At 48.4% G+C, this 26,200-nt stretch overlaps 1 protein-coding gene and 1 long non-coding RNA gene across 3 annotated transcripts; one reads left to right on the forward strand and one right to left on the reverse strand.

Annotated features, from left to right (window-relative positions):
* Positions 1-220: 220 nt before the first annotated feature.
* On the reverse strand, positions 221-4,832 carry LOC147001606 (uncharacterized). Of its 2 annotated transcripts, XR_015044813.1 has the most exons (3): positions 4,593-4,832; positions 2,668-3,969; positions 221-1,273 (listed from the first exon to the last, which is right to left on the reverse strand). It is a non-coding gene; the product is annotated as an uncharacterized LOC147001606 (long non-coding RNA). The 2 variants fall into 2 exon arrangements; XR_015044812.1 differs by lacking the exon at positions 221-1,273 and having other exon boundaries at positions 2,626-3,969.
* An 88-nt stretch (positions 4,833-4,920) lies between these two features.
* On the forward strand, positions 4,921-24,320 carry Npc1l1 (NPC1 like intracellular cholesterol transporter 1). Its single transcript, XM_021177724.3, has 19 exons — positions 4,921-5,095; positions 5,796-7,324; positions 9,831-9,931; positions 10,266-10,438; positions 10,657-10,785; positions 11,244-11,426; positions 12,131-12,245; positions 12,414-12,541; positions 13,053-13,190; positions 13,418-13,507; positions 16,643-16,833; positions 17,024-17,151; positions 17,534-17,660; positions 17,838-17,893; positions 20,169-20,319; positions 20,581-20,812; positions 20,969-21,082; positions 21,168-21,330; positions 23,672-24,320. The coding sequence occupies exons 1-19, from the start codon at positions 5,045-5,047 to the stop codon at positions 23,872-23,874; spliced, it is 4,002 nt and encodes a 1,333-aa protein (XP_021033383.1). The 5' UTR covers positions 4,921-5,044; the 3' UTR covers positions 23,875-24,320.
* The last annotated feature ends 1,880 nt before the right edge of the window (positions 24,321-26,200 follow it).

Below are 26,200 nucleotides of genomic sequence, written 5' to 3' on the forward strand. Positions count from 1 at the left end.
GGGAGGGGACAGGTGCAGGGAGGGTCACATTTAGTCTTCTTGCCTCAACCTTTTGAATGCTGTCCACAGCCTGCCTCACACATCAGTCATTTCTTCTTTTGCAATTTATGTAGTTGAGCCGGGCGTGGTGGTGCACGCCTTTAATCCCAGCACTTGGGAGGCAGAGGCAGGCAGATTTCTGAGTTCGAGGCCAGCCTGGTCTACAAAGTGAGTGCCAGGACAGCCAGGGCTACACAGAGAAACCCTGTCTCGAAAAACCAAAATATATATATATATATATATATGTAGTTGAACTCAAAATTTCCCTGTTAGTACGACTTTCCTGCACACACATTTGGTTTGCTAGGTTTTTATTCATTTGACTTTAGTAGTTTTATCATTACTTCCTGGTACATTTTCTATAATTTTATTTCATTTCATAACATTTTTTTAAAGTGGGGTCTGGCTACCATAGTATGTGCACTATACCTAGCTTGAAGTCACTTTAATTTTTTCCTTGTGTTTTATTATTTAACCTACTGAATGTTAGGAATGTATTGAAAATTTCTCCACATTTGTGATTTTAAAAAATATATTTCTTTTTCTTTTATGTGCGTTTGCCTACATATATGTAGGCTACCAGGGCCAGAAGAATGGTAGGAACTAGGCTCAATGGTAAGACAGTTTATGTTGCTGTTCAAATGCTTTCAGTCCTAGAGAACAAATGAAAACCACATGCCCCCTCGGGCTGGCAAGATGGTTCAGTGGTTAAGAGCAGTGACTGCTCTTCCAGAGGTCCTGAGTTCAATTCCCAGCAACCACATGGTGGCTCACAACCATTTGTAATGGAATCTGATGCCCTCTTCTGATGTGTCTGAAGACAGCTACAGTTTATTCATACAAATAATAAATAAATAAAACTTAAAAAAAAAAAGGAAAGAAAACCACATGGCAGAGTCTAGAAAAGAAGCAGCGTAGGACGAAGCCCTATGAAGATATTTATGCTCTTCCTTGGCCCCTGGGTCATCTCACAGCCAGGTCCCTAGGTACAACCTCTATATTATAGGACCCAGGCTCCCTGTCTGGTTTCACTTTCTTAACCTTTGAAGTTATCATTCTAGGTTATATTAAAAAAATAGTAGTGCACTAAGAGGCTGGGTGTGGTGGCTCATACCTGCAATCCCAACCTTCAGGCTAAGACAGGAGGATTGCTGTAAATTCAGAGTCATCTGTGGGATACACAGGGAGTTCCAGGCCAATCTGGTCTCCAGAGCAGGTTCCAGAGCAGGCAGGCCTACACAGAGAAACTCTGTTTATATATATATATATATATATATATATATATATATATATATATATATATATATCAATTATATTTATATATATAGAAAGAATGGAAGGAAGGTCAGACCACATTTTATTAGTGAGCTTGGGAATCTGCATGCTTTGTGACTGCTGGATGAGATGTGATAGTGTATCCTAAAAGGATGGATTCTATCATCTTTTCTTCCAGAACACAAACAGCTGCTTTTCATCTTCCTGCTTGCCTAGCTTCTTTGGGCTAGATGGTCCTTTGTAGCTCTCTACCTTTAAACTCTACCCCAGGTACAGTTCCAAGTAGTGGCCTATCTTTATGCTGATCAATGTTTGATCATCCCTGAACAGAAGGAGGGAATCCCCTCTGTGGTTTGTTTGTTTGTTTGTTTGGTTGGTTGGTTTTGTTTTACAAGACAGAGTCTCTCTGTGTAGCACTGGCTGTCCAGGAACTCACTCTGTAGACCAGGCTGGCCTTGAACTCAAAGAGATCCACCTGCCTCTGCGTCCCCCAAGCACTGGGATTAAAGGCCACCACTACCACCACCACCACCACCACCCAGCTCCCTCTGTGTTGTAAAACAGCTGCTCCTGTTGCTTTAAGGCTGAGGCAGGCACTACACTGGGGAAGAGAAAGAGGCAAAGGTGAATAAAGTGAGATAAAACTGCCCTAGAATTTTTCAGGCCAACTTTTTTTTGTTTGCCTGGTTGCTATGGACTTTTATCTTTTTTTTTTTTTTTTTTTTGAGTGCCTACAAAGTTTGTTCTGACATCTCAGCTTATTTTATCAGTGTTTCTATGGAGAGACACTATCGTAGCACTTCCTTGTTTACTGAATTCCTGATGTCACTCCTGAATGGCGTATTTTAAAAATCATTATTTACTGATCCTTTGGGACCACAAGATAAGTGAGAACTCCAGATATTCAGTCTCTCTGTCTAAAGCACAAGAGGTGGGCAAGACTAGGTTAGCACCTCGACTGTGCACGTTGCATTTAATGCAGATGTCTGGAAGCAGATCACAGGGCCGCTGCCTGTGATATGCACAGTGGTCAGCAGAGATAACATTCCCTGCCTTTTCACATAGACCTCCAAACTCTGAATGCTGCTGGAGAACAGAGAAGCCAGTTAAGTGAACTCTCTTCACACCCCCAGGGCCTGCTTGAACAGCTTTCCTTGAAGAACTACCAAGCAAACACACCCAGGGCACTGCCTTGCCCCAACCCCAAGCTGCCCCCTGACATAGTATGAAATGCTGCTCTGGGCTGCAGACTGACTACACTGTAGCCAGAGATAATTGTATGAATAATAAAAACAAATTAAAAAAGAGATCTCATAGCTGGCTGTACAGTTTAGTGGTGTAGCACAGGCTTACCACGTGCAAGTCCAGGGTTCAACCGTTGGTACCAAACCCTCCCTCCACAAACCCGGCGGTATCTTCTTATCATACTGCAGTTGCTTGGTTAGTGAAGCCTGGAAAATATAATACATAATTATAAAAGTGTGATGAGACACTATTATGATCAGGTGAATATATGATGAGACACTGTGCTTGCTGACGTCACTGATGTCTGGCCTGTGAGAGTTGGGACTGACCCTTAGCTAGATACCAGTAACAGATTCTGATAATTGTCTGATAATCCTCATTTAGCCCAAGGGATGAAATTGCTAACTGTGCACTTCAGAGTCATAAATGCACTTAAAATCATAGGTTTCATGTCTGGGAACACATTTGAAGGAGACACATTCCAAAAATAAAAGAGAAGAGGGGGAGGAGAGATGAGGGGGAGGAGGAAAGAGAAGGGGAAGAGGAAGGAGAAGGAGGACATGTCTTAGACATAAAGGGGTAAAGGGGAACTTATTTATAATCATGAAATCTTGGCAACCAGCCCGATTTTCAATGCTGGGAGAGTAGACCCCTCTGCTGCTCCATGGATGACAATTCCAAATAAACATGGCGATCAGAGATTGAAGGCAATGGAGTTTAAAATCAAGGGAAAAACAGCAAGCATGCATGCTTGTGTCACTTGTTCGTGACTGAACTAGTGAGCCCTGGCAAGGCCCACAGGGACCCCCACACAGGCAGTGATGTGAGACCAGGTGACCCTCCAGTGTGACTGTGTGTTTCTCATGCTTTTGGGGGGCTTCAGAAAAGCGCTCAGACCACAGATCTGGACCCCATCTCTCTGGAGTCTGGTCTGGGGACAGCTGGACAACCCTCATGAGAACTGATGTGGAGAAGGCAGGGCTCATTGGGGCTCTTGGGGTTTTCATGTGGCAGCAGTATTTTTTTTTTTTTTTTTTTGAGATAGGGTTTTACTCTGTCACCCTGGCTATTCTGAAACTTGCTCTGTAGACCAGGCTGGCTTTGAACTGCCTGCCTCTTCCTCCTGAGTGCTAAGATTAAAGGTGTGCACCACCAATGTTCCTATTCCAGGAATGTCCTCAATCAATGACTTGTAGGTGTGGACGATGCCACACCCTTATCCACTGGTGGGGATCCCCTAGGGTGAGTCCCCTTATGTCCTGGAGGTCTCAGGGACAGGTGATATTCTTGAATGCATCTTGATCATCACATCTCATGGTTCTTTGTCTGCTCAGCCCTCTGTCGTCACCAAAGTCATCTTCCAAATAATCCTTTTCATTTGTCCTAGGATACTCGTCTCAGGGTCTGCATCTGGAGAAATCAAATGAGAACATTTGGGACAAGACAAGAAGAGGAGTGGGTGGCATCCAGGGAGCAACAAGGGAAGCAGGTGATGTTTTGTGGCCCTGGGCCCTTCTCCTCAGCCTCTCTTGTTCCCTGCCTAAGCTTGGGCTGATTCCCCTCTGAGCCCATCAGAGCCCCTGGGACACTGGTGGAACTCAGTAGGAGCCCCTCCCTGCAGCTCTCTCAACAGGTAGCTTCATGAGTGGCCTTGAAGCAATTATCAGCAATTCAGCCCTGGCAATAGAGGCCAAGGTCCTGGCCTGTCTTGGTGATAGCAAGAGCCCAAGGAAAGACTGGAAGTTTCCTACTGGAAAGAAGCAGAGGGTGAACCATGTACCTGGGCCCAGGTTGGGTGGGACTTGCCACTCAGAGCCCCTAACCAAGATTGTTCAGAGGACTAGGCCAGGGCCAGGACCAAGAAAGGGATAGAATGGGCGTGAGGAGGAAGGGTGAAGGGATCCAAGGAATCTCTGGTCCTGTTCCCTGTTAGGACATTTGTCATGGAATCACTCTCGCTGAGTGTCTCTGTTATCTGGGTGCTATAATAGCAACTATTCAGTTGCTAGGATGCTAGCTGAGTCTGAACCTACCCTTGATGTTGGTCTGAAGAGGCGATGGGTTAGACTGCAGGTTGGAGGCCAAGTCCAGGACAGTGTTGATATTCTGCAGCTCCATGAAGCCTCCAAGGCCAAAGCCAGGCCAGTGTCTGGTCTCGCAGAGGAACAGCTCTGCATCTCGTGCCCGGTTGGCTCTAACTACCACATTAGACTTCAGTTGCATCAAAAAAACGAGGGGACCCCAGTGCCCTCACTAGGAAGTTGACCTCAGAAGGAGGAGATGGAATGGCACCATCTGACGTAAGGGAAGAGAAAATAAATTATTAACCAGTACAGCACAGTCCTATTGGCCCCATGACAGACGAGGGTTATCACTAAGTGGAGGAGGCTGCCTTAATGTGCAAATCCAGGGGCCAGTCCTCAGCTTTCCCCGGCTGTCTCCAAGGCCTGGTCCTGCTTTTCCTTGATCACTTCCTGGCTCTGGGATGGCAGCTGCCTGGCAGGGATGGCTGCTCTGGGCCCTGCTCCTGAATTCGGTGAGTCTGTTGCTTGTGGCTACTCCCTGGTGCCTCCCATTAGGGCAAAGTGATCTGGGTACCTGATGATGGGGAAGGGTCCCATGGCTGTGGGAGGGTTCCCATGCCCAAAGATAAGTGCTGGTGGAGGGGTCTCCAGGTCAAGGGGTTGAAGGGATAGAGGGTCAGAGAGGCAAAGGGATGGGGCCTTTGTCTGAGGTTAAATGGGGACCAAGTCAGGTGCTAGAGGTGGATCCCAGTGAACAGCACCTGAAATATTCTGGGCTTGCGAGGAGGTTTTGCTACCATCCTTGTTTGCTCTCAGGTGATAGCATTTGCCAATGCAGGATGTAGGAGTGGGGGGCTCTTATACAGACTCTTGTACAAGGAACCCTGACCGCGGGGTAGAGCCCAGCCTGGAGACTCAAACTGACAGCAATAAAGGTCGCTATCTCCTCCTCTCCCCTGCAGCACGACCCTTTAAAGCCACACTCTATTGGGTCACTTCCTTTTCTGAATAGCCCCTTCACTGTCCATTGGGGGAGTGCCCCTCCATTGGCACCCTAACCATAGCACGAGCTCCCACAAGCCTCCCGAGCACTCCCAGCCCCTTACTGCTGTCTTTCTTTCCCATATACTTCCTAGCCTCTCACTCTCCAGACAGTCCCTGACTGTGCCAACCAGCCTTAGGGCTTATGGATGCTATTGGTTCTTTCTGCAGGCCCAGGGTGAGCCCTACACACCCATTCACAAAGCTGGCGTCTGCACCTTTTATGAAGAGTGTGGGAAGAACCCAGAGCTCTCTGGAGGCCTCACATCACTATCCAACATCTCGTGCTTGTCTAATACCCCAGCCCGCCATGTCACAGGTGACCACCTGACTCTTCTCCAGCGCGTCTGTCCCCGCCTATACAAAGGCCCCAATACCACCTATGCCTGTTGCTCTACCAAGCAGCTGGTGTCATTAGACAGTAGCCTATCTATCACCAAGGCCCTCCTTACACGCTGCCCGGCATGCTCTGACAATTTTGTGAGCATACACTGTCATAATACTTGCAGCCCTGACCAGAGCCTCTTCATCAATGTCACTCGCGTGGTTAAGCGGGACACTGAACAGCTTCCTGCCGTGGTGGCCTATGAGGCCTTTTATCAACGCAGTTTTGCAGAGAAGGCCTATGAGTCCTGTAGCCGGGTGCGCATCCCTGCAGCTGCCTCGCTGGCTGTGGGCAGCATGTGTGGAGTGTATGGCTCTGCCCTCTGCAATGCTCAGCGCTGGCTCAACTTCCAAGGAGACACAGGGAATGGCCTGGCTCCGCTGGACATCACCTTCCACCTCTTGGAGCCTGACCAGGCCCTGGCAGATGGGATGCAGCCACTGAATGGGAAGATCACACCCTGCAATGAGTCCCAGGGCGAAGACTCGGCAGCCTGTTCCTGCCAGGACTGTGCAGCATCCTGCCCTGTCATCCCTCCGCCCCCGGCCTTGCGCCCTTCTTTCTATATGGGTAGCATGTCAGGCTGGCTGGCTCTCATCATCATCTTTGCTTCTGTCTTTGCATTGCTCTCTGCTGTCCTTGTATATCTCCGAGTGGTTTCCAACAGGAACAAGAACAAGACAGCAGGCTCCCAGGAAGCCCCCAACCTCCCTCGTAAGCGCAGGTTCTCGCCTCACACTGTCCTTGGCCGGTTCTTCGAGAGCTGGGGCACAAGGGTGGCCTCATGGCCACTGACTGTCTTGGCACTGTCCTTCATAGTTGTGATAGCCTTGTCAGTAGGCCTGACCTTTATAGAACTCACCACAGACCCTGTGGAACTGTGGTCGGCCCCCAAAAGCCAAGCCCGGAAAGAAAAGGCTTTCCATGATGAGCATTTTGGCCCCTTCTTCCGAACCAACCAGATTTTTGTGACAGCTAAGAACAGGTCCAGCTACAAGTATGACTCCCTGCTGCTAGGGCCCAAGAACTTCAGTGGGATCCTGTCCCTGGACTTGCTGCAGGAGCTGTTGGAGCTACAGGAGAGACTTCGACACCTGCAAGTGTGGTCCCATGAGGCACAGCGCAACATCTCCCTACAGGACATCTGTTATGCTCCCCTCAAGCCGCATAACACCAGCCTCACTGACTGCTGTGTCAACAGCCTTCTTCAGTACTTCCAGAACAACCGCACACTCCTGCTGCTCACAGCCAACCAGACTCTGAATGGCCAGACCTCCCTGGTGGACTGGAAGGACCATTTCCTCTACTGTGCCAAGTGAGTAGATCTGAGGGGAACAGGCGAGAGCTGCTATGCCCCAGGAACCAGGCCAGAACCTAGCTCCACCCTTGGGAGCCAGGGACAGCTCTTATGTGCACATATCAGGGCCATGGCCTGTCCGAGTCTATTTGAGTCCCTTCTTGGAGCTCACTCCCATCTTATGCCTGTTCTCTGCAGGTATTTTGTCCTACCAGTCTTTTCCAGCTCCAATCCATATGATCTTTCCATCCATGATGCTCCTGGTATCAACTTAATAATTTTTAGAATTACTTTAACTTCACATGAATGAATATTTTGCTTGTGCGTATGTATATGCACTGCTTATATATGTGCCTGGTGCTGAAGAAGCCGGAGGAAGTTGCTAGATTTTCAGGAACTGGAGTTGAGGTCAGTCATAGCGGCCAGGTGGGTCCCGGGAACCGGGCTCTGGCCCTTTGCAGAAATACCATGTAACGTCTGTGCCCTCTCTCCTGCCCTCGTGTAGTCTTGGTTTAAATCTCAAAGCGATGTCTCAGGTAGTGTTTGTGTTTGTGATGCTTCCTTTTCTGGACTCTGTGTCTTGGTCTGCAGGGACTTTAGTAGCCTCATAACTGGCTAGAAATATGTTCATCTGGGCTTACCATACTGCATTGGTGCCAACCCTACTCTCACAAAGACATCCCAAACTAGCAGTAATTAAGTTAAATGGTCCCCCCAAATGCCTTAACACAAGCTAAACTTGCAGGCAAGAGCTACAAGAATGGCATCTACACATTGATCCTAGCAGCACAGGCTGCAGGGTGACAGCCCATCCCACTCTCCTGGGCACAAGACATGGGCTGCGTGCCATCATCCTGCTCCTCCACCTCCGGCGGGAAGCCATGGCTCTGGATCTGTTTCATGAGTTGCCACATTGGCCGTGACATTACATAGTAGATATTTGGCCTCTGGAACCCATTGAAAGTAGAAGTAGCAGCAATGGTGTATGTACCCGTGTTCTCAAACTGTGGTTAGTCTCTGGTCCCAGGCATCAGCACAGTTTTGTCTACAACCTTATGCTGTTGAGGTTCTGCTTCTGGCTTTGTCCATTTTGGCTGGCACAAACAGGATGCCAGTGAGCTCATCAGACGGAGGGAAGGTTGGTGAGAGGGCCAGAGGTAGAGGAGGCTCCTGGAGAACATCATGGAGAGTGAAGTGCCCCAAATGGCCTTGTCCACTCTAGAGCAGGCGAGGGTTACAGCAGGTAACCATAGCTGAGTGTTCTTATGAAAACAGTTTTGACCCTGCAGGCCCCAGGCTTCATAGTCTTTAGATCCATCATAGCCTTTAGAGCCATCAGATGAGAGCAGAAAGCTTTTGCTGGCTCTCACTGCTACTGGCTGTCTATCCCCATCTGAGTCTCCAGTGCAAGCTACTTCCAAGAGTGTCCATGCTTCCCCTAGATCAGATCGGACAGCAGAGAAGGGCTGTGGAGAGGCATCGGGGATCAGCCACGCAAAAGACAATTTAAAAAATATTATTTATTTTTATTTATACAGGTACACTGTACCTGTCTTGAGACACACCAGGAGAGTACATCAGATCCCATTACAGATGGTTGTGAGCCACTGTGTGGTTGCTGGGAATTGAACTCAGGACCTCTAGAAGAGCAGTCAGTGCTCTTAACCTCTGAGCCATCTCTCCAGCCCTACAGTGTGGCTTTTGTTTTTGTTGCTTTTATGTTGTTTTTAGACAGAGTCACACTATTTGAGACGGTCCTCAAATTCACGCCCTTGCCTTGGCCTCCTGAGGGCTGTGGCTACAAGCCTAAGCCATTATACTTGGCTTGTACTATCTTTATTTTGATTTTGGATGCTCCTGACTCCTGGTGAGTCAGTTATGTTAATTCCATAGACTGGAAACCTGAGGCTCAGAGTGGTATGGTAAGACACGCAAGGCCACACAGGAATCCAGCTCTCTTTGACGGCTCTGTTGATCAATATACTCACTTGTTCAGACCTCAGAATGTGTATAAGGAGCTTGGTGTTGGTATTCTATTCAGTCTCCACAGAGGTGTGCTCTGTAGAAAGGGTTTAGTTGAAGGGCACAGGCCCCTATCCAAGGGCATTCTCTGGGTAGCTGTCTGTGAGCTCCAGGGCTCAACTCAACATTTAGGGGTGATTCAAGCTCTGGGAGGGGGAAAGTGAAGAACAGCATTGAGACCTGTGAGGGAGATGGGCATGGCTCAATTCTGAGCTCATCACTTAATGGTGATGCTCATTTGGAACTGGGATAATGGCAGGTCTGGAAGGTTTGGCTATGTGAGGGGGCATAGGAAGCATTACCTGCCCAAGGGAACCACATTCAGTGGACCAAGGGACCATCTGAGACTACCTTGTGAGAAGATGGTCATTTTGAACTCTCTGGGCCTGGTAGTGTGGAGACACTACTCCTCCAATAGCGGGGAGAGGACCTGGGGTAGGGAGGGGCCAAAGAGTCCAGGCAGGGCCAGGAAAGGTTCTTTCCCTTTGTGGTTTCCCTCTAGTGCCCCTCTCACGTACAAAGATGGCACAGCCCTGGCCCTGAGCTGCATAGCTGACTACGGGGCGCCTGTCTTCCCCTTCCTTGCTGTTGGGGGGTACCAAGGTAAGTGAGGTAGCTGGGGGGCTACTGAAGGGATAATTTTAGCACAGAGATACTAAGTAGGAGGAGGGAGAAGCCATGGTGAGTATATCCAGGATCTGGGGGCCTGGCGTAAGGGGGCCACAGACAATGCTTCCTACCTCACTGCTCTCATCTCTCAATGCTACCCAGAAACTCTGGTTTTGTGCCTTTGGCTGGGAAAGGGAAATGAAGCATGGGATAAGGCTGTTATTGGAGTGAGGAAGCAATAGAGGGACAGGAATGGGAGAAGGTTACACCCTGAGGGGAGGAGGGGAAAGGGTTCAACAGGAGGGAGGCTCAGGGTTTCTCTTCCCAGGGACGGACTACTCAGAGGCAGAAGCCCTGGTCATAACCTTCTCTGTCAATAACTACCCCGCTGAGGATCCCCGCATGGCCTACGCCAAGCTCTGGGAGGAGGCTTTCTTGAAGGAAATGCAATCCTTCCAGAGAAGCACAGCTGACAAGTTCCAGATTGCGTTCTCAGCTGAGGTAGGGCCCTGCAGAGCCCCTGGTTCTATGCTTGCAATCCCTAATGGTGTGGGTCTATTCCAGTCAAATCCACAAACTGGCTCTACTTGTTCCTGAGTGGCCCCGGGCAGTGAACACCTGTGCCTAGCTGTGGCACTTGTGTTAGAGGCTCCTGCAGTTCATCCCCAGAGTGTGTGGCCACTCAGTATGTGGTCAGTGAGCTGGCTGTGTGCTTGCAGCGTTCTCTGGAAGACGAGATCAATCGCACTACCATCCAGGACCTGCCTGTCTTTGCCATCAGCTACCTTATCGTCTTTCTGTACATCTCCCTGGCCCTGGGCAGCTACTCCAGATGGAGCCGAGTTGCGGTGAGAGCGAGAGGGACACAGTGAGAGTGACTCAGAGCCTAGGACACCTCCAGAAGGCTTTTCAAAGCTTCCCGAGTGTGGGCACATTAAAATAGCAAGTTGGACACATCCAGATGGAATCCCTTGAAGGGTATTATTTCTCGGGTGTGTTCTATGTTGAAAGGCTCAAGGCTTTCTTCCTGCTCTCTAATATATTCTGACTGTCTACATGCAAAGCTACCATTTAAAAGGCCATGTAGTGCAGTTCTGGGAAGGTGCAGCCAGGCACCCCTGCATTCTTTGGTGCCATGGGCTTGCCCCTGAGAGCATGGTTTAGCATAGAGACTTAGATGTGGGTTCTTCATTGAGGTGGGTGGTGTGTGAGCACCAATGATGCCTGCCCACTCCTCAGCCACTCTGGAGAGTACAGAGGGTCTAGGCAGGTGTCCTGGTAGCCAGCCCTCCTCACTGAATTGCAGGTGGAGTCCAAGGCTACTCTGGGCCTAGGTGGGGTGGCTGTTGTGCTGGGAGCAGTCGTGGCTGCCATGGGCTTCTACTCCTACCTGGGTGTCCCCTCCTCTCTGGTCATCATTCAAGTGGTACCTTTCCTGGTGCTGGCTGTGGGAGCTGACAACATCTTCATCTTTGTTCTTGAGTACCAGGTAAGAAGGGAGGGGTTCTTCATACTCAACATCCTCATTAGACAAAGCTCTGCACAGACTCACTGGGATTCTGGTAGATTTATACGGGTAGGAAATAGCCTGGGCTGGCACAAATCCATTCACACTCATTGAGCCATCTTGAACTTGCTTCCAGTTAAACCCATACAACATCCAGTAAGCTTTGTAATGGATTAGAGGTACCTCTTTCCTGCCTTTACGTTACCCGGGATGGCATTCTATGGTACAAGCACAAGCCAGAGTCCAGATAGTCTCTCTTTGCTGCCAAACACTTGGCATGACATGAACACTTGGTCGTTTCCACATCTAGAGCACACCAGGTGGTTCTTTACACCCCAGCATAGAAGCAGAGAGCGTGGCTGTGAGCTGTTAGTAGGCTCTTCTGTCCCCAGAAGGTCTGGAAGTTCCTCAGATTTGGCCAGGAATCTAAACCTTAACCACCCCATTGCTGACCTTTAAAGTTTGGTGACCTTGGGCTGGAGAAATGGCTCAGCGGTTAAGAGCACTGACTGCTCTTCCAAAGGTTCTGAGTTCAATTCCCAGTGACTACATGGTGGCTCACAACCATCTGTAAAGGGATGTGATGCCCTCTTCTGGTGTATATGGAAACAGCTACAGTGTACTCATATACATAAAGTTTGGCGACTTTGGCACACCCCGTGTACTCTGTCTCTTTGCCCATGCAGAGGCTGCCTAGGATGCCCGGGGAGCAGCGAGAGGCTCACATTGGCCGCACCCTGGGTAGTGTGGCCCCCAGCATGCTGCTGTGCAGCCTCTCTGAGGCCATCTGCTTCTTTCTAGGTGAGCAAGGGCTGTCCTTTTCCACCTGGGATGGGATTTGCTAGGTTATTCTAAGAGGGAGCCCAGGCTTTCAGAAGGCAGTGGGTGTTCCCTGCTTTAAGCTGTCTGTGTTGGCATGTGGCCCATGATGCCAGAACAGATGCCCGACAGACCCTGTTCCCTCGACAGGGGCCCTGACCTCCATGCCAGCTGTGAGGACCTTTGCCTTGACCTCTGGCTTAGCGATCATCTTCGACTTCCTGCTCCAGATGACCGCCTTTGTGGCCCTGCTCTCCCTGGATAGCAAGAGGCAGGAGGTAAGGACAACTGGGCCAGGGCAAAGGACTTACCCTGCCAGTGTCCCTATACTCTCTGGAAGATGTGGCACAGAGGTAGCCAGGAGAGTTTGATGGGAGGCAGGGACAGTATTCTGAGAGAGAATGTTTGGGGCTCTGTGCTCACCAATTTCCTATAGAAAGAGAATTTCTTTTTAGTTATTTGTGGCAACATCATCAACCCCCCCTAAAAGTATGTAAAGTTTACAAAATAAATTGTAAATAAAAAGTTAACATAAATTTTTTGATGACGGAAAATTCAGTATTTGATTAAGACAGGAAGTAAAAGCAACAAAAACTGCGGTGGGGGCTGGAGAGATGGCTCCAGCAACCACATGGTGGCTCACCATCCATACTGGGATCTGATGCCCTCTTCTGGCATGCAGGTGTCCATACAGTTAGACCACTCATACAAAATCTTCTGGGTTTCCTTGGATGAGGTGGATCCTGTAGTCTGCCTTGGACCCAGTCTTGAGCGCCTGTCATTCTCTAGGCCTCTCGCCCCGACGTCGTGTGCTGCTTTTCAAGCCGAAATCTGCCCCCACCGAAACAAAAAGAAGGCCTCTTACTCTGCTTCTTCCGCAAGATATACACTCCCTTCCTGCTGCACAGATTCATCCGCCCTGTTGTGGTACGTGGGCTGAAGGGCTCTTCCACTCTTGTACCACTTTGGGAGGGAGACCGGGCGGAGCATGGTGGCATGGGAGGCTGCCCAGGCCCAGAGCAGATACTTGGAGCTAGAGCTTGAGCCTGTCCAACTCTAGGACGTTTCCCAGGATGCCCAACAAAGCCATTCAAGTTTGAGGGAAGATGAAGGCTGTTTGGGGAGAGGTTCTCACGTGCCAGTTTTTCCCTCAGCTGCTGCTCTTTCTGGTCCTGTTTGGAGCAAACCTCTACTTAATGTGCAACATCAGCGTGGGGCTGGACCAGGAGCTGGCTCTGCCCAAGGTGAGCCTGACCTCTTCTCAGCCCTTTGTCCTGGGAGGGGCAGCAGTGCCCAATAGGTGGAGCGGTGGTGGTGGTGGTAGAGCTTAAGAGGGGGACATAGCGCAAGGCTTGGCCCCATGCAGAGTTGCTCTAAGTGGACCGTGAGAGAGAAAGCACATCCATGTTTGTAAGTGCTAGCGCTGAGTGCTGGCTCAGGGCCACAGTAGATGTCCTGTGCTGGAGGCCTATCCACATGGCCATTCACACAGGGTGGGGCGCCACTTCCTTCTATGTCAGTTCCTCACCAATAGCTGGTTTTGGATTTATTACTTTATCTGTACGAGTGTTTTGTCTGCGTATATGTTTTTGTGCCATGTGGGTGCCTAGTGCCTGCAGAAGTCACAAGGAGGATGTCAGATCCCCCGGGACTGGAATTACAGATGGCTGTGAGCCACCCTGTGGGTGCTGGGAACTGAACCCGGGCATTCTGCTGAGCCAACTCTCCAACCTCAGCACTTGTTATTTTTCTGTGTTTTATTTATTTATTTATTTATTTATTTATTTATTTATTTATTTTGGTGTAGGGGAGTCAAATCTGGGATCTCCCATTTGTTGGGAATGTGCTTAACCGATTAGCCATAAAGGCATACCCCTTGTTGGTCTTCTATTTTGTTTAATAAAACCCAAAAGTTATGGTGCAGGGTATGAAGTAGTACCTATCTGTTCGGACTGGTGGGCTGTTTGGTTCTGTTTTGCTTTTGTTGAGACTGGGTCTCACTAGGCAGCCCAGGCTGGTCTGGATGCCACTGATGCCACTGTTGTCTTGTTTCGATCTCTTGAGAGTCCTAGCAACACTGCCGTCTGACTTTATAGTTTCGATTTGCATTTTCTTTTTAAAGATTTATTTATTTATTATATGTAAGTACACTGTAGCTGACTTCAGACACCCCAGAAGAGGGCGTCAGATCTCATTACAAGTGGTTGTGAGCCACCATGTGGATGCTGGGATTTGAACTCAGGACCTTTGGAAGAGCAGCCAGTGCTCTTAACTACTGAGCCATCTCTCCAGCCCCCTCAATTTACATTTTCAACAATTAGAAATGTTACATACCTTTTCATGTACATGTTGATCACTATATATCTTATTTAAGAAGAAATGTGCTGAGGACTTTGCTCAGTTTTTTAATTGGCTTTTTGTTGTTGCTGAGCCTTGGAGAGTTCCCTGTGGATTCTGGAGGTTGGTGTCTTCTCAGAGACCTGATTATCAAATGGTTTTCTTTTTCTGTGGGCTGCTCTGTTATTCTAGTGGTGGTGTGCCTTGGTATGCCACATATTTAAACATATCCATGGATTCTTTTTCTCTTTTATTGTCTGAATTTGACGGCATATTAAAGACATAATTGATAAACAGAAAGTTATTAAGTTTGTCTGGTTTCTATTAAGGTTTTTTTTTTATGACCTTAGAACTTCTGTTTAAGTCTTTGATTCATTTGAGATTTGCTCATTTGTTTTTTGAAATAGGGTTTGTCTGTGTAGCCCTGGCTGTCCTGGAACTCACTCTGTAGACCAGGCTGGCCTTGAGCTCAGAGATCCGTCTGCCTCTGCCTCCGAGTGCTGGGATTATAGGTGTGCATCACCACGCCACTTTGAGTTGACCTTTATATATGATGTTATGAAAGTGGACAAATTTTAATTCCATCCAGCTTTCCCAGGACTGTACTAAGAAGTACAGCTCTCCTCTATCCGATGGTTTGGCAGCCCTGCCAGAGGTCATTCAAGCATGTCTGTGCATGACTCTTTATTCTGCTCCATTGATCTTCATGCCGGCTCCCATGTCAGCAGGGCCCTGCTTTGATTCAGTACCAAGTTGCAAACCAGAAAATGTGAGACTTGCAAATTTGTTCTTTGTCTATTTCTCTTGGGCTATTTGAGTTCTTGTGAGATTGCACTTGAATTTTAGCTTGACATTTTTAGATTCCTTCAAAAATCATCCTTGGCATTTATGCAGGAATTGCACTGAATCTGCAGATGGCTTTGCTTTGATAGTACTGATACCGTCACAATATTTGTCATCCAGCCCATGGACACACGATATTTTTTTTTCATTTTTTTCTTTAATTTCTTCTAAGAACCACATCTCCAAATTTTTAATTTTTTTTTTTTTTTGAGACAGGGTCTCACTATGTAGCCCTGCCTCACTGTGTACTCACATGTAGATCAGACTGGCCTTGAGCCCACAGACATCGCCTGGCTCTGCCTCTCAAGTCCTGGGACCAAAGGTGTGTGCCACCGCACTAGGTCTGAGCCACTGGCTTTCCACATGCTAAGCATGCACTCTTACCACTGAGATGCACCCTGAGCCCTCCTCTCTGAAGGATAGTTTTGCTGTAAATAAGGTTTTTTCTTCCCTTTAGTACTTTGAATACATGAACCGCAGTCTCCAAGGGCAGATGGGAAAGGTGGAAGCAGCTGTGTCAGTCCTTTGTGACAAACCATTTTTTGTGTGTTGTCCCCAGAGCTCTTTGAGGTTGGCTTTTGACAGCTGTACTACAGTGTGCCTTGGTCAAGGTTTGAGTTTGTCCTTTTAGACCTCCCAGGAATTCCTTTAAGGTTGATATTCGTGCCTCTCTTTCATCGATTTGGGGGAGTTTTGGCTACTGCTTCCGAGACAGGGTTTCTCTGTGTAGCCCTGGCTGTCCTGGAACTCACTCTGTAGACCAGACTGGCCTTGAACTCAGAAATCCGCCTGACTCTGCCTCCCGAGTGCTGGAATTAAAGGCATGCGCCACCAGGCCTGGCTCTTTTCTGAAATTCTTACAGTGCATCTGTAGGCCTATTGGCGTCGCCTGGGGCCTCTCTGTGTGTATCTTGGTGTGCCCTTTTATGTTTGTATCTGGGCATGTTCCTTGAAGTACACAGTACACATATAGTCTGTACATTTCTGAGTAGGTTTCTGAGCATGTGTCTCTGAGTGTTCTGAGCACGTGTATCTGAGTGTGTCCCTGAGTCTGCCGCCGAGCATCTCGTCTACCTTGTGTACCTCTGAGTGTGTCTTCTGCTTACAGGTACATCTGCATGGACTTCTGAGACTGTGCTCTGACCTGGGACAGGCCCACTGTGGATATTCCTACACTCACAGATCCTCTTCTTTCCCAGGATTCCTACCTGATAGACTACTTCCTCTTTCTGAACCGGTACTTGGAAGTGGGGCCTCCAGTGTACTTTGACACCACCTCAGGCTACAACTTCTCCCTCGAGGCAGGCATGAACGCCATTTGCTCTAGTGCGGGTTGTGAGAGCTTCTCCCTAACCCAGAAAATCCAGTATGCCAGTGAATTCCCTAACCAGTAAGTGGTTGGTCTCCCCAACACCCTGGCTTGTTCCTTCTCTGCTTTCTCTCTCCACTCCTGTTCTCTCTTCCTGCATGCTCTGCCTTTGCAGCTAACAAAGCCAGAGGAGGCTCCAGTTCAAGGGTCAGGAAGGAGTCCCCAGCAGACTCATTGGCTCCACCTCCTCCTCTCCACTGTCTGGCCTCAGGTCTTATGTGGCTATTGCTGCATCCTCCTGGGTAGATGACTTCATCGACTGGCTGACCCCATCCTCCTCCTGCTGCCGCATTTATACCCGTGGCCCCCATAAAGATGAGTTCTGTCCCTCAACGGATAGTAAGTTTGGGGCTACAGGAGGCTCACTGCCCATTACAGCTTAGGGAAACTGAGGCAGGAGAAAAGAAAGGCTCTCAGTCTCCCATCAAACCCATAGGGTCCGGGCGGTTTAGGGCTTAGGCATTCACACTAGCAGTGTCTCCTGGAGTATTACACCTTTGTTTGCAGAACATGTTGGTTGTGGGCAGTGGGCTATGGAGTTGGAAGTGGAACTATGGCCCTGCATATGGAGCTGCTGTGTTTAACAAGTGTGGGAGACAACTGGGGGTGACAGGTGTAAACCTCTTAGAACTGGGGACTTTAGATTTGGGCACAGAATGGGAGTTAGGACAGGAGCTGCCTTGCCTAGTGTGTCACTGCCCAGAGTCCTCCCTCTCTGCAGCTTCCTTCAACTGTCTCAAAAACTGCATGAACCGCACTCTGGGTCCTGTGAGACCCACAGCAGAACAGTTTCATAAGTACCTGCCCTGGTTCCTGAATGATACACCCAACATCAGATGTCCTAAAGGGTAGGTTCCGAGGGTGACTCTTGCTGGAGACTGGGGAGACTAGTGGGTTCCAGAAATGGTAGACACAGAGGAGGCAAGAGTGCCTAGTCAAGCCCTTTCTGGGGCACAGTGAGTGAGTGGACTGACAGGACAAGGTCTCATCCTCTCTAAGCCTCTACTCTGTCCTCCTCTTTGCAGGGGTCTAGCAGCGTATAGAACCTCTGTGAATTTGAGCTCAGATGGCCAGATTATAGGTAAGTGTGATATGGTTTGGGGAGGAGATCTCAAGTCAGTCAGCTGTTTTAGAGTCCTCCAAGAGCACCCATGCATGTGGCTGACGTGTGTGTGTGTGTTAGCAGGGTGTGAGCGTAGGTGTATAATTGTCCTGGGCCTGTAAGCACGGGTTCTCCTTCTCAACTCCACGAGCTAAGACTTCACCCATTGTTTCACCCCAAGTCCATTGCCACTGTGAAATGTGTGGCAGCCTTTGTAACAGCTGACGTCATTATTGAGAGCCACCCACTTCAATACATATTCACTCTTGTGTGTATCATATGTCGATGTCAGCAGCAGCTTCTGGCTAAATGAAGTAGGATGCCTTTGTGTAATGGAATCCCAAGAGGCATCAACAGTAACTAGGGAGTGACTCTGACAGGTAGGGAGGAGCTTAATCCAGCAGGCAGCAGAACCAACCAGCCATCTGCATGGAGGGAGCCAGCTGTCGTTAGATCTGTGCACACCACTATGAGTGCCCTGGAGGAGCTGGCAAGATGGGCCTGGGTGCTTTGGATGAGTTCAGTTTTTTACCTAAATAACTCCAAGTTGGAATCACTGGCTGTAAACTGATGGCAGCACACCTAGTCCACCCTCCAAGCTAATTCTTCTATGAAGTTCCAAGAACTATCTTCCAAGAAGTCACCCCACCTTAGCCTAGGCAACAGAGGCATGTGGTCAAAAGGGATTGGGGAATGGCAGACAGAGGAATGGATTGTTTCTTGGAGGGCAGGTCTGCATCCGTCATGGCCCTAAGTATCCCACAGCAGCGCTTTTCTTTTTTCTTTCTTTTTAAATTTTTTTATTTTTTTTTATTCTTTTGGTTTTTCGAGATAGGGTTTCTCTGTGTAGCCCTGGCTGTCCTGGAACTCACTCTGTAGACCAGGCTGGCCTCGAACTCAGAAATCCATCAGCCTCTGCCTCCCAAGTGCTGGGATTAAAGGCATGTGCCACCACTGCCCGGCAGCAGCGCTTTTCAAAATGAGAGCTCCCTTCTCTCCTCTAATAGTATCAGCATTATCAGGAGATGGCTATCCATGCCCACCCCTTGCCTGAGCCATGCCAGACCATATCTCAGCACGAGGATGACCATCCTTCTGGATGTGAGCAACTGGATTATGCATTGGCGACTATTTCTCATCTGTCTTTGTTTCCCCTGTGCGTGCCTAGCTCTCCTTTCTTTAGTGGATGCAACACTGCTGAACACAATTCACAGTTGTTGTTTATTGTACTTACAGGCAGAATCCCAAAGTTACAGCTTTAATAATTCAGTCATTTTTGTTTGCCTGTCTTCCTTTATAGTCTGTTCCCACAGGAATAGGCAAACTGAAAATTAATTTTTTTGAGACAGAGTCTCATGTAGCCCACACTAGTCTAGAACTTTCTATGTAGTGCTGAACTCCTGAATCTCCAGCTTCCCCAAGTACTGGGACCACAAATATGAAACAACACACTCCAACAAAAAAGTAGGCTCAATTTTTGGTTAAAATCCAGTGCATATTTTGAAAGCACACATAGAAGGATTTGGTTTCACCAGGGAGATATTTTAGTACTTTAGTTTAGGTTTTTTTTCTTTTCTTTTCTTTTTTTTTTTTTTTTTTTTGAGTTTCTCTGTGTAGCCCTGGCTGTCCTGGAACTCACTCTGCCTCGAACTCAGAAATCTGCCTGCCTCTGCCTCCCAAGCGCTGGGATTAAAGGCGTGCGTCACCACCGCCCGGCGATATTTTAGTTTTTGCTTTGCTTTTGAAACAGTATCTTACTCTCTAGCCCAAGCTGGCCTTGAATTTGAAGTAATTTCCCTACCTGGCTACTGGCTGCTGGGATTTCAGGTGGTACATAAGGCAAGGCCTTGGTCTCAGTGGCAGAAGTAGAGTTTGAGGGTGTTGATGCAAAATGCAAATGCAATCCTTGAGGCTGGAGAGATGACTCAGGGGTTCAGGGCACTGGCTGCTCTTCCAGAGGACCCAGCTCTGACTCCTAACACTGGTGCAGCAGATCATAACTGTCTTTAACTCCAGTTACAGGCAATCTCATGCCCTCTTCTGGCCTCTATGGGCACCAGGAATGCATGTGGTACACAGACATACATGCAGGCAAACACTCATACATGTTAAAAATAAATAAGGAAATGCGGGTCTCTTGTAGAGAATCGATCGGGAATTTCAAGTGCTGCTGGTGGAACCCTGAACCCAATGAGATCACATCTGTGTTAATTTCTCTGGGATACGCCAATGGGCACTGATCTTTGACTTTCAGCCTCCCAGTTCATGGCCTACCACAAGCCCTTAAGGAACTCACAGGACTTTACAGAAGCTCTCCGGGCATCCCGGTTGCTAGCAGCCAACATCACAGCTGAACTACGGAAGGTGCCTGGGACAGATCCCAACTTTGAGGTCTTCCCTTACACGTGAGAACTAGGGGGCTGAGTCGGGGTGTGGGAGGAAACAGCCACACAAGAGATGTTGGGGGACTGTAGGCTTTGAGTGATCCTGTGGGATGAGAACCAACTTTGTCTCAGCTGTCTCCTGGGGTAGCTTGAGGCCTGTCCATTTCTTACACAGGTCAGCACCCAACTCAAATCTGAGTCCCTTGTTTTCCTTGGGAGATGGGGTGCCCATATCACCTGAAGGAAGGATTGATGCTTTGACCACACTCTGATCTTTGGCAGGATCTCCAACGTGTTCTACCAGCAATACCTGACGGTTCTCCCTGAGGGAATCTTCACTCTTGCTCTCTGCTTCGTGCCCACCTTTGTTGTCTGCTACCTCCTACTGGGCCTGGACATACGCTCAGGCATCCTCAACCTGCTCTCCATCATTATGATCCTCGTGGACACCATCGGCCTCATGGCTGTGTGGGGTATCAGCTACAATGCTGTGTCCCTCATCAACCTTGTCACGGTAACCCACAGAGCAGGCGGGCCTTGGAAGTTGAAGATCTACACTCATAAGCTACCCTCATTCTATGTAGAATCTAGACATCCAGCTGGCTTGCTTTCTTGTACCCACAACCCACCTTCTCCCTTGTTGCCTGAAGTTCTTTTCTCTTGCCTGTAGGCAGTGGGCATGTCTGTGGAGTTCGTGTCCCACATTACCAGGTCCTTTGCTGTAAGCACCAAGCCCACCCGGCTGGAGAGAGCCAAAGATGCTACTATCTTCATGGGCAGTGCGGTGAGTGGGGAGGGATGGCTCACCCTGTGCTCCACCTGAGCCTTTATGTCCTCCTGTGCTGACTCCTGGCTGTGACTCCTGCCAGGTGTTTGCTGGAGTGGCCATGACTAACTTCCCAGGCATCCTCATCCTGGGCTTTGCTCAGGCCCAGCTTATCCAGATTTTCTTCTTCCGCCTCAACCTCCTGATCACCTTGCTAGGTCTGCTACACGGCCTGGTCTTCCTGCCCGTTGTCCTCAGCTATCTGGGTGAGTACCTGTGCACACCCGGCCAAGACGTCACAACTATGAGCATTGATCAAAATGGTGCCTGCTCCCCTGGAAAACTTAGAGGTTTCAGGCTGAGGGTTTTACCATACATCCTACTTTGGGAGCTTTTGTTTTACATTTAATATGCAGCAAGCATCTTTCTCTGTGAATTGATTGTGTCTTAAACACTGTGTGGTCTGCTGAACTTTTCTGATAGACGTTTATGCACATAGAAACACACACACAAATGGATACACATGCACATAGACACACACTCAGACACACATGTACATATTCACACAGACACACATAGACACACATACATACAGAGACACACAGACACAAACATACACTCATACACACAGACACACATATAGACACTCACAAACACAGACACACGCTCACACAAGCACAGATACAAATCTACACATACACTCACAATTTGCATGCACAGACACACAGACACAGATACATACACTCATACTCACATATAAACACTCACACACAGACACACAAAAACATATACAGGGGCTGGAGAGATGGCTCAGTGGTTAAAAGCAGTGGCTGCTTGCTCTTCCAGAGGTCCTGAGTTCAATTCCCAGCAATCAAATGGTGGCTCACAACTATCTGTAATGGTAACCAATGCCCTCTTCGGGTGTGTCTAAAGACAGCTACAGTGTACTTATATAAATGAAATAAATAAATCTTTAAACACACACATACAAAGACACATACTCATATACACAGACACACACACACACAGACACATGTTCACAGAAGCACAGACACACACTCACAGATACACACAGACATGTACACAAAAGACACACACACACAGACACACACATACACATACACACACAGAGACACACACACCTCTGTAGATGGAACCCAGAATATTGCACATGCTAGGCAAGTACTGTACCACTGAGTCACACCTTAGCACAGAATACATATTTTACAATGAGAATTGATGAGTGAGGCCCATGAGATTGTCTGAGTAGATTCTGAGCCCCTTGCTCATATAGTAAGAGAAGGTGTATTTTGGCCAATCACAGTATATAGGTTTGGAATCTCAGGCTCCTCATAGCATCAACTGTAGTCACTGAGGCTCTGTTTTGGACCAATTACAGCTTTCCTCTTGGCATCAATTTCATCCTGGCTTGTGCTTTAGGCCAATCACAGTCTTGCCTCTTAGCCCCAATTACAACAGTCTCCAGCTACATCACCAGGGGTGGTGGTGGTGGTGTTCACCCTACAGCTGATGCAGGCCTAAGGGTCATCTGGCTGATAGTTCTTCAGGGCAGACAGAAGAGCAAGGGCGAGTCCCACAGGTGGTGCTTAGGAAAGCAGATTGCCCCATCCTGCAGCATCTTAGCTTGTTTACAGGGACATGGACATCAGGAGCGCTTACAATATAATCTAAAGAGATTATTAGGACGGATAATGATTGTAATATATTGTTAATGGTGCTGCACAGTGCTTAACTCACCAAGTACCCCAGGAAGAAGTGTTTCCCTTCTCCACATCACTTCCTCCACTGTCTATTTTAGCAGCCTACAACTTCTGTCATTAGACTATTTCTGATGCTATACTACTGTTGCTAGCACTACAGTAACTGACCTTGTGGCTGAATCTTTGACCTTGTCATCCAGTATTTTCTTAGAGTAAACCTGGAGATGTTGATTATTGATGTCGGTTGTTAATACTCTCCACAAAGTTCGATGGTGATGACGATGGTGGTGGTGGTGGTGGCGGCATTAGAGTCACCTACAGGAACTCACTGAATATCTTTGGGGAGAAGAATGTGTATGTTGGGGACAGTGAGGGAACAGCCCTGGGAGATGTTGCGAGCCCAGAGCCTCAGAGACACAGGCTGGAAGTTTCTAGACCTATATGGGGTGGAGAGTACTGAGGACTGCAAGCCTCCCATCCCCAGTGCTGAAGCTGTAGTCAAGAATACCCTGGAGCTAGGGCTATTCAAGCACAGCCCCGAAGGGCATGTGGTGAGTATAGAGCCCTACTCTCTGGTTGCCTTGTGCCTTGGGTTTGTAGTTACAATATAAGGTATGCTTTTTAGAGGAGGGTTGACCGTGGTGTCAGTACCAGATTGTCCCAGGAACAAAGGGAGAGAGAGGGTGTCAGGGATCCTCTTGAGAGAGCATGCCAGCTGAGGCAGGCTGGTAAGGGTGGTGGAAATACCAGCTGAAACAGCTGTTGGTAATGTGAGGCAAGCACAAGCAGGTAGAGCCAGGCTCTATCTAGATTTGCATACCGCTGTGATACCTGCGCCATCTGTATGCTTCTCAGACCATAGATATATGTTCTTTCTCTTCCACAGGGCCAGATGTTAACCAAGCTCTGGTACTGGAGGAGAAACTAGCCACTGAGGCAGCCATGGCCTCAGAGCCTTCTTGCCCACAGAACCCCTTCCCGGCTGATGCAAACACCAATGACTATGTTAACTACGGTTTTAATCCAGAATTTATCCCTGAAGTTAATGCTGCTAGCAGCTCTCTGCCCAAAAGTGACCAAAAGTTCTAATGGAGTAGGAGCTTGTCCAGGCTTCATGGTTCTTGCTGATGAGGGGCCACGAGGGTCTTCCCTCTGGTTGTTTTCAAGGCCTGGGGAAAGTTGTTCCAGAAAAAAATTGCTGGCATTCTTGTCCTGAGGCAGCCAGCACTGGCCACTTTGTTGTCATAGGTCCCCGAGGCCGTGATCAGATTACCTCCTCTGTAAAGAGAATATCTTGAGTATTGTATGGGATGTATCACATGTCAATTAAAAAGGCCATGGCCTATGGCTTAGGCAGGAAATAGGGTGTGGAACATCCAGGAGAAGAAAGAATTCTGGGATAAAGGACACTTGGGAACGTGTGACAGTGGTACCTGAGCACAGGTAATTAGCCATGTGGCGGAATGTAGATTAATATAAATGCTTATCTAAGTTATGATTCTAGTCTAGCTATATGGCCAAGGTATTTATAAATATATTTCGAGTCTGAGTCTTATTTCTGGGAGCATGGGGGCTGGGTAGAAGAACGGGGCCCAACTTTTACAATCCTCCTTCTTGCCCAGGGTCTTGTAGTTGCCGGGAACATGTTTGTATCTCTCACCCAGCGTTTCCTCCCCTTATCAAAACTATTTCCAGGGCTGGAGGCACTTGTTGTTCTTAGAGAGAACCTGGGTTCAGTTCCCAGTGGTTCACAATCATCTACAACTCCAGTGTCAGGAAGTTTGACACCTTCTGATGTTCACAGACACCAGGCAGGTGGTGCACATATGTACAGGCAAGACACTGATACACACAAAACAAACAAATACATCTAAAAATGATTTAAAGAAAACATCTTTAGGGCCAGTGAGATGGTTCAGTGGTTAAAAGGTGATTGGCATCAATCTTAAGTTTGACCCCCTGGAACTCATATGATGGGAGGACGGAACCAACTCTTGGAGGGGCTCCTCTTACCTCTACATCCATGCAGTGGCATCCCTAGCCCCCAGAAGGTAACAACATATTAATAAAGTCTCCGTTCTGGGATGGGGCTGTAGCTCACTGCTGGAGCAGCAGCATGGCAGCCTCGTGTACATGTGGTGTCTGTCACCTGCCATCCTCAGTACTGAAAAGGACAGAGAGCAAGAGCCCCAACCTTGTCCCTAGATGTTACCACTTCCAGTGACAATAACTGCCCTACCTGGGGACCCTAGAGCTACTTTGCTAAAGCCACCAGGGTTATAGGAGAGAGGGATGAGGGAAGAGGTTCCCAACACCTGTGAGAGTGCGTGCAGCCTTGATGGAGCAGAGACTCTCTATGGTTTAAGAGCTTTATTATAGAAAGGCAGGGAGAGAGAGAGAGAGAGAGAGAGAGCGCTAGAGAGAGCTAGAGAGAAAGAGTAAGAGGGAGAGAGGAAAGAAGAAGACAAAGAGAGAGGAGAGAGGAGAAGACAAAGAGAGGGGAGAGAGAGGGTAAGAGTGAGGGGTAAGAAGAAGACAAGTAAGAGAGACAAGTAAGAGGAGCAAGAGAGCGAGGTGGGGCTGAACAGCCCTTTTTATGGTCTTCACTGTTGCTAGGTAACTGGGGAGGAGTTTAGTCTGAAGGTCAGAAGCTTGGGCCATTGCCTAAGTGACTACTGACCATGCTTCTCTTGTGGGGGCTGTGGGGGATGGTAGCTTAGGCAGGAGCCAGAGTTCCAGGAGCATAAGGGAACGCCTGCCGTGTCATGAAGGTGAATTATGACTTTGGGGTTCAGACCTCAGCTCAACTGGAGACCAGCCTGTCTTTGTATAGCCCAATGCCCCACACATATTCAAATAGGAACCCTCTGTAATACAAACCAAAATAAACAAACCAAAATCCAAAAGTAAGCTGGAAAATGCATAGTGGTCTGAAAAAACGTTTGCCCTACGTTCAACATGCGAGGACTAAAATCAAGAATACACAAAGAGACAAATTAGTGCAGTGAGTATGTGGATAACTGTCCCATGGGAAACAACATCTCTGGCTAAAGGAGGCTGGGGAGGTTGCTCAGTTACTAAAGTGCTTCCTGTCCAAACATGAGGAGCTGAGTTCAGATCCCCAGCATCCATGGAAAAAGCCTGTGTGACAGCATATGCTTACGATCCCAGTGCTCCAGAGGCAGAGGAAGAGGATCCCAGGACTTGCTCTCATTCAGTGGAGCCAAATCCAAGTGCAGTTGAAAGACCTGCCCCCTACTCCCCAACAAACCAAAACCAAAACAAAATAAAAACCAAGCTGGGCAGTGGTGGCACATGCTTTTAATCCCAACACTTGGGAGGCAGAGGCAGGCGGATCTCTGAGTTTGAGGCCATGCTGGTCTACAGAGTGAGTTCCAGGACAGCCAGGGCTACA

The sequence above is a fragment of the Mus caroli genome, unplaced genomic scaffold (assembly GCF_978045245.1).
Source record: "Mus caroli unplaced genomic scaffold, Mus_caroli_1 scaffold_13, whole genome shotgun sequence".
Lineage (NCBI taxonomy): Eukaryota > Metazoa > Chordata > Mammalia > Rodentia > Muridae > Mus > Mus caroli.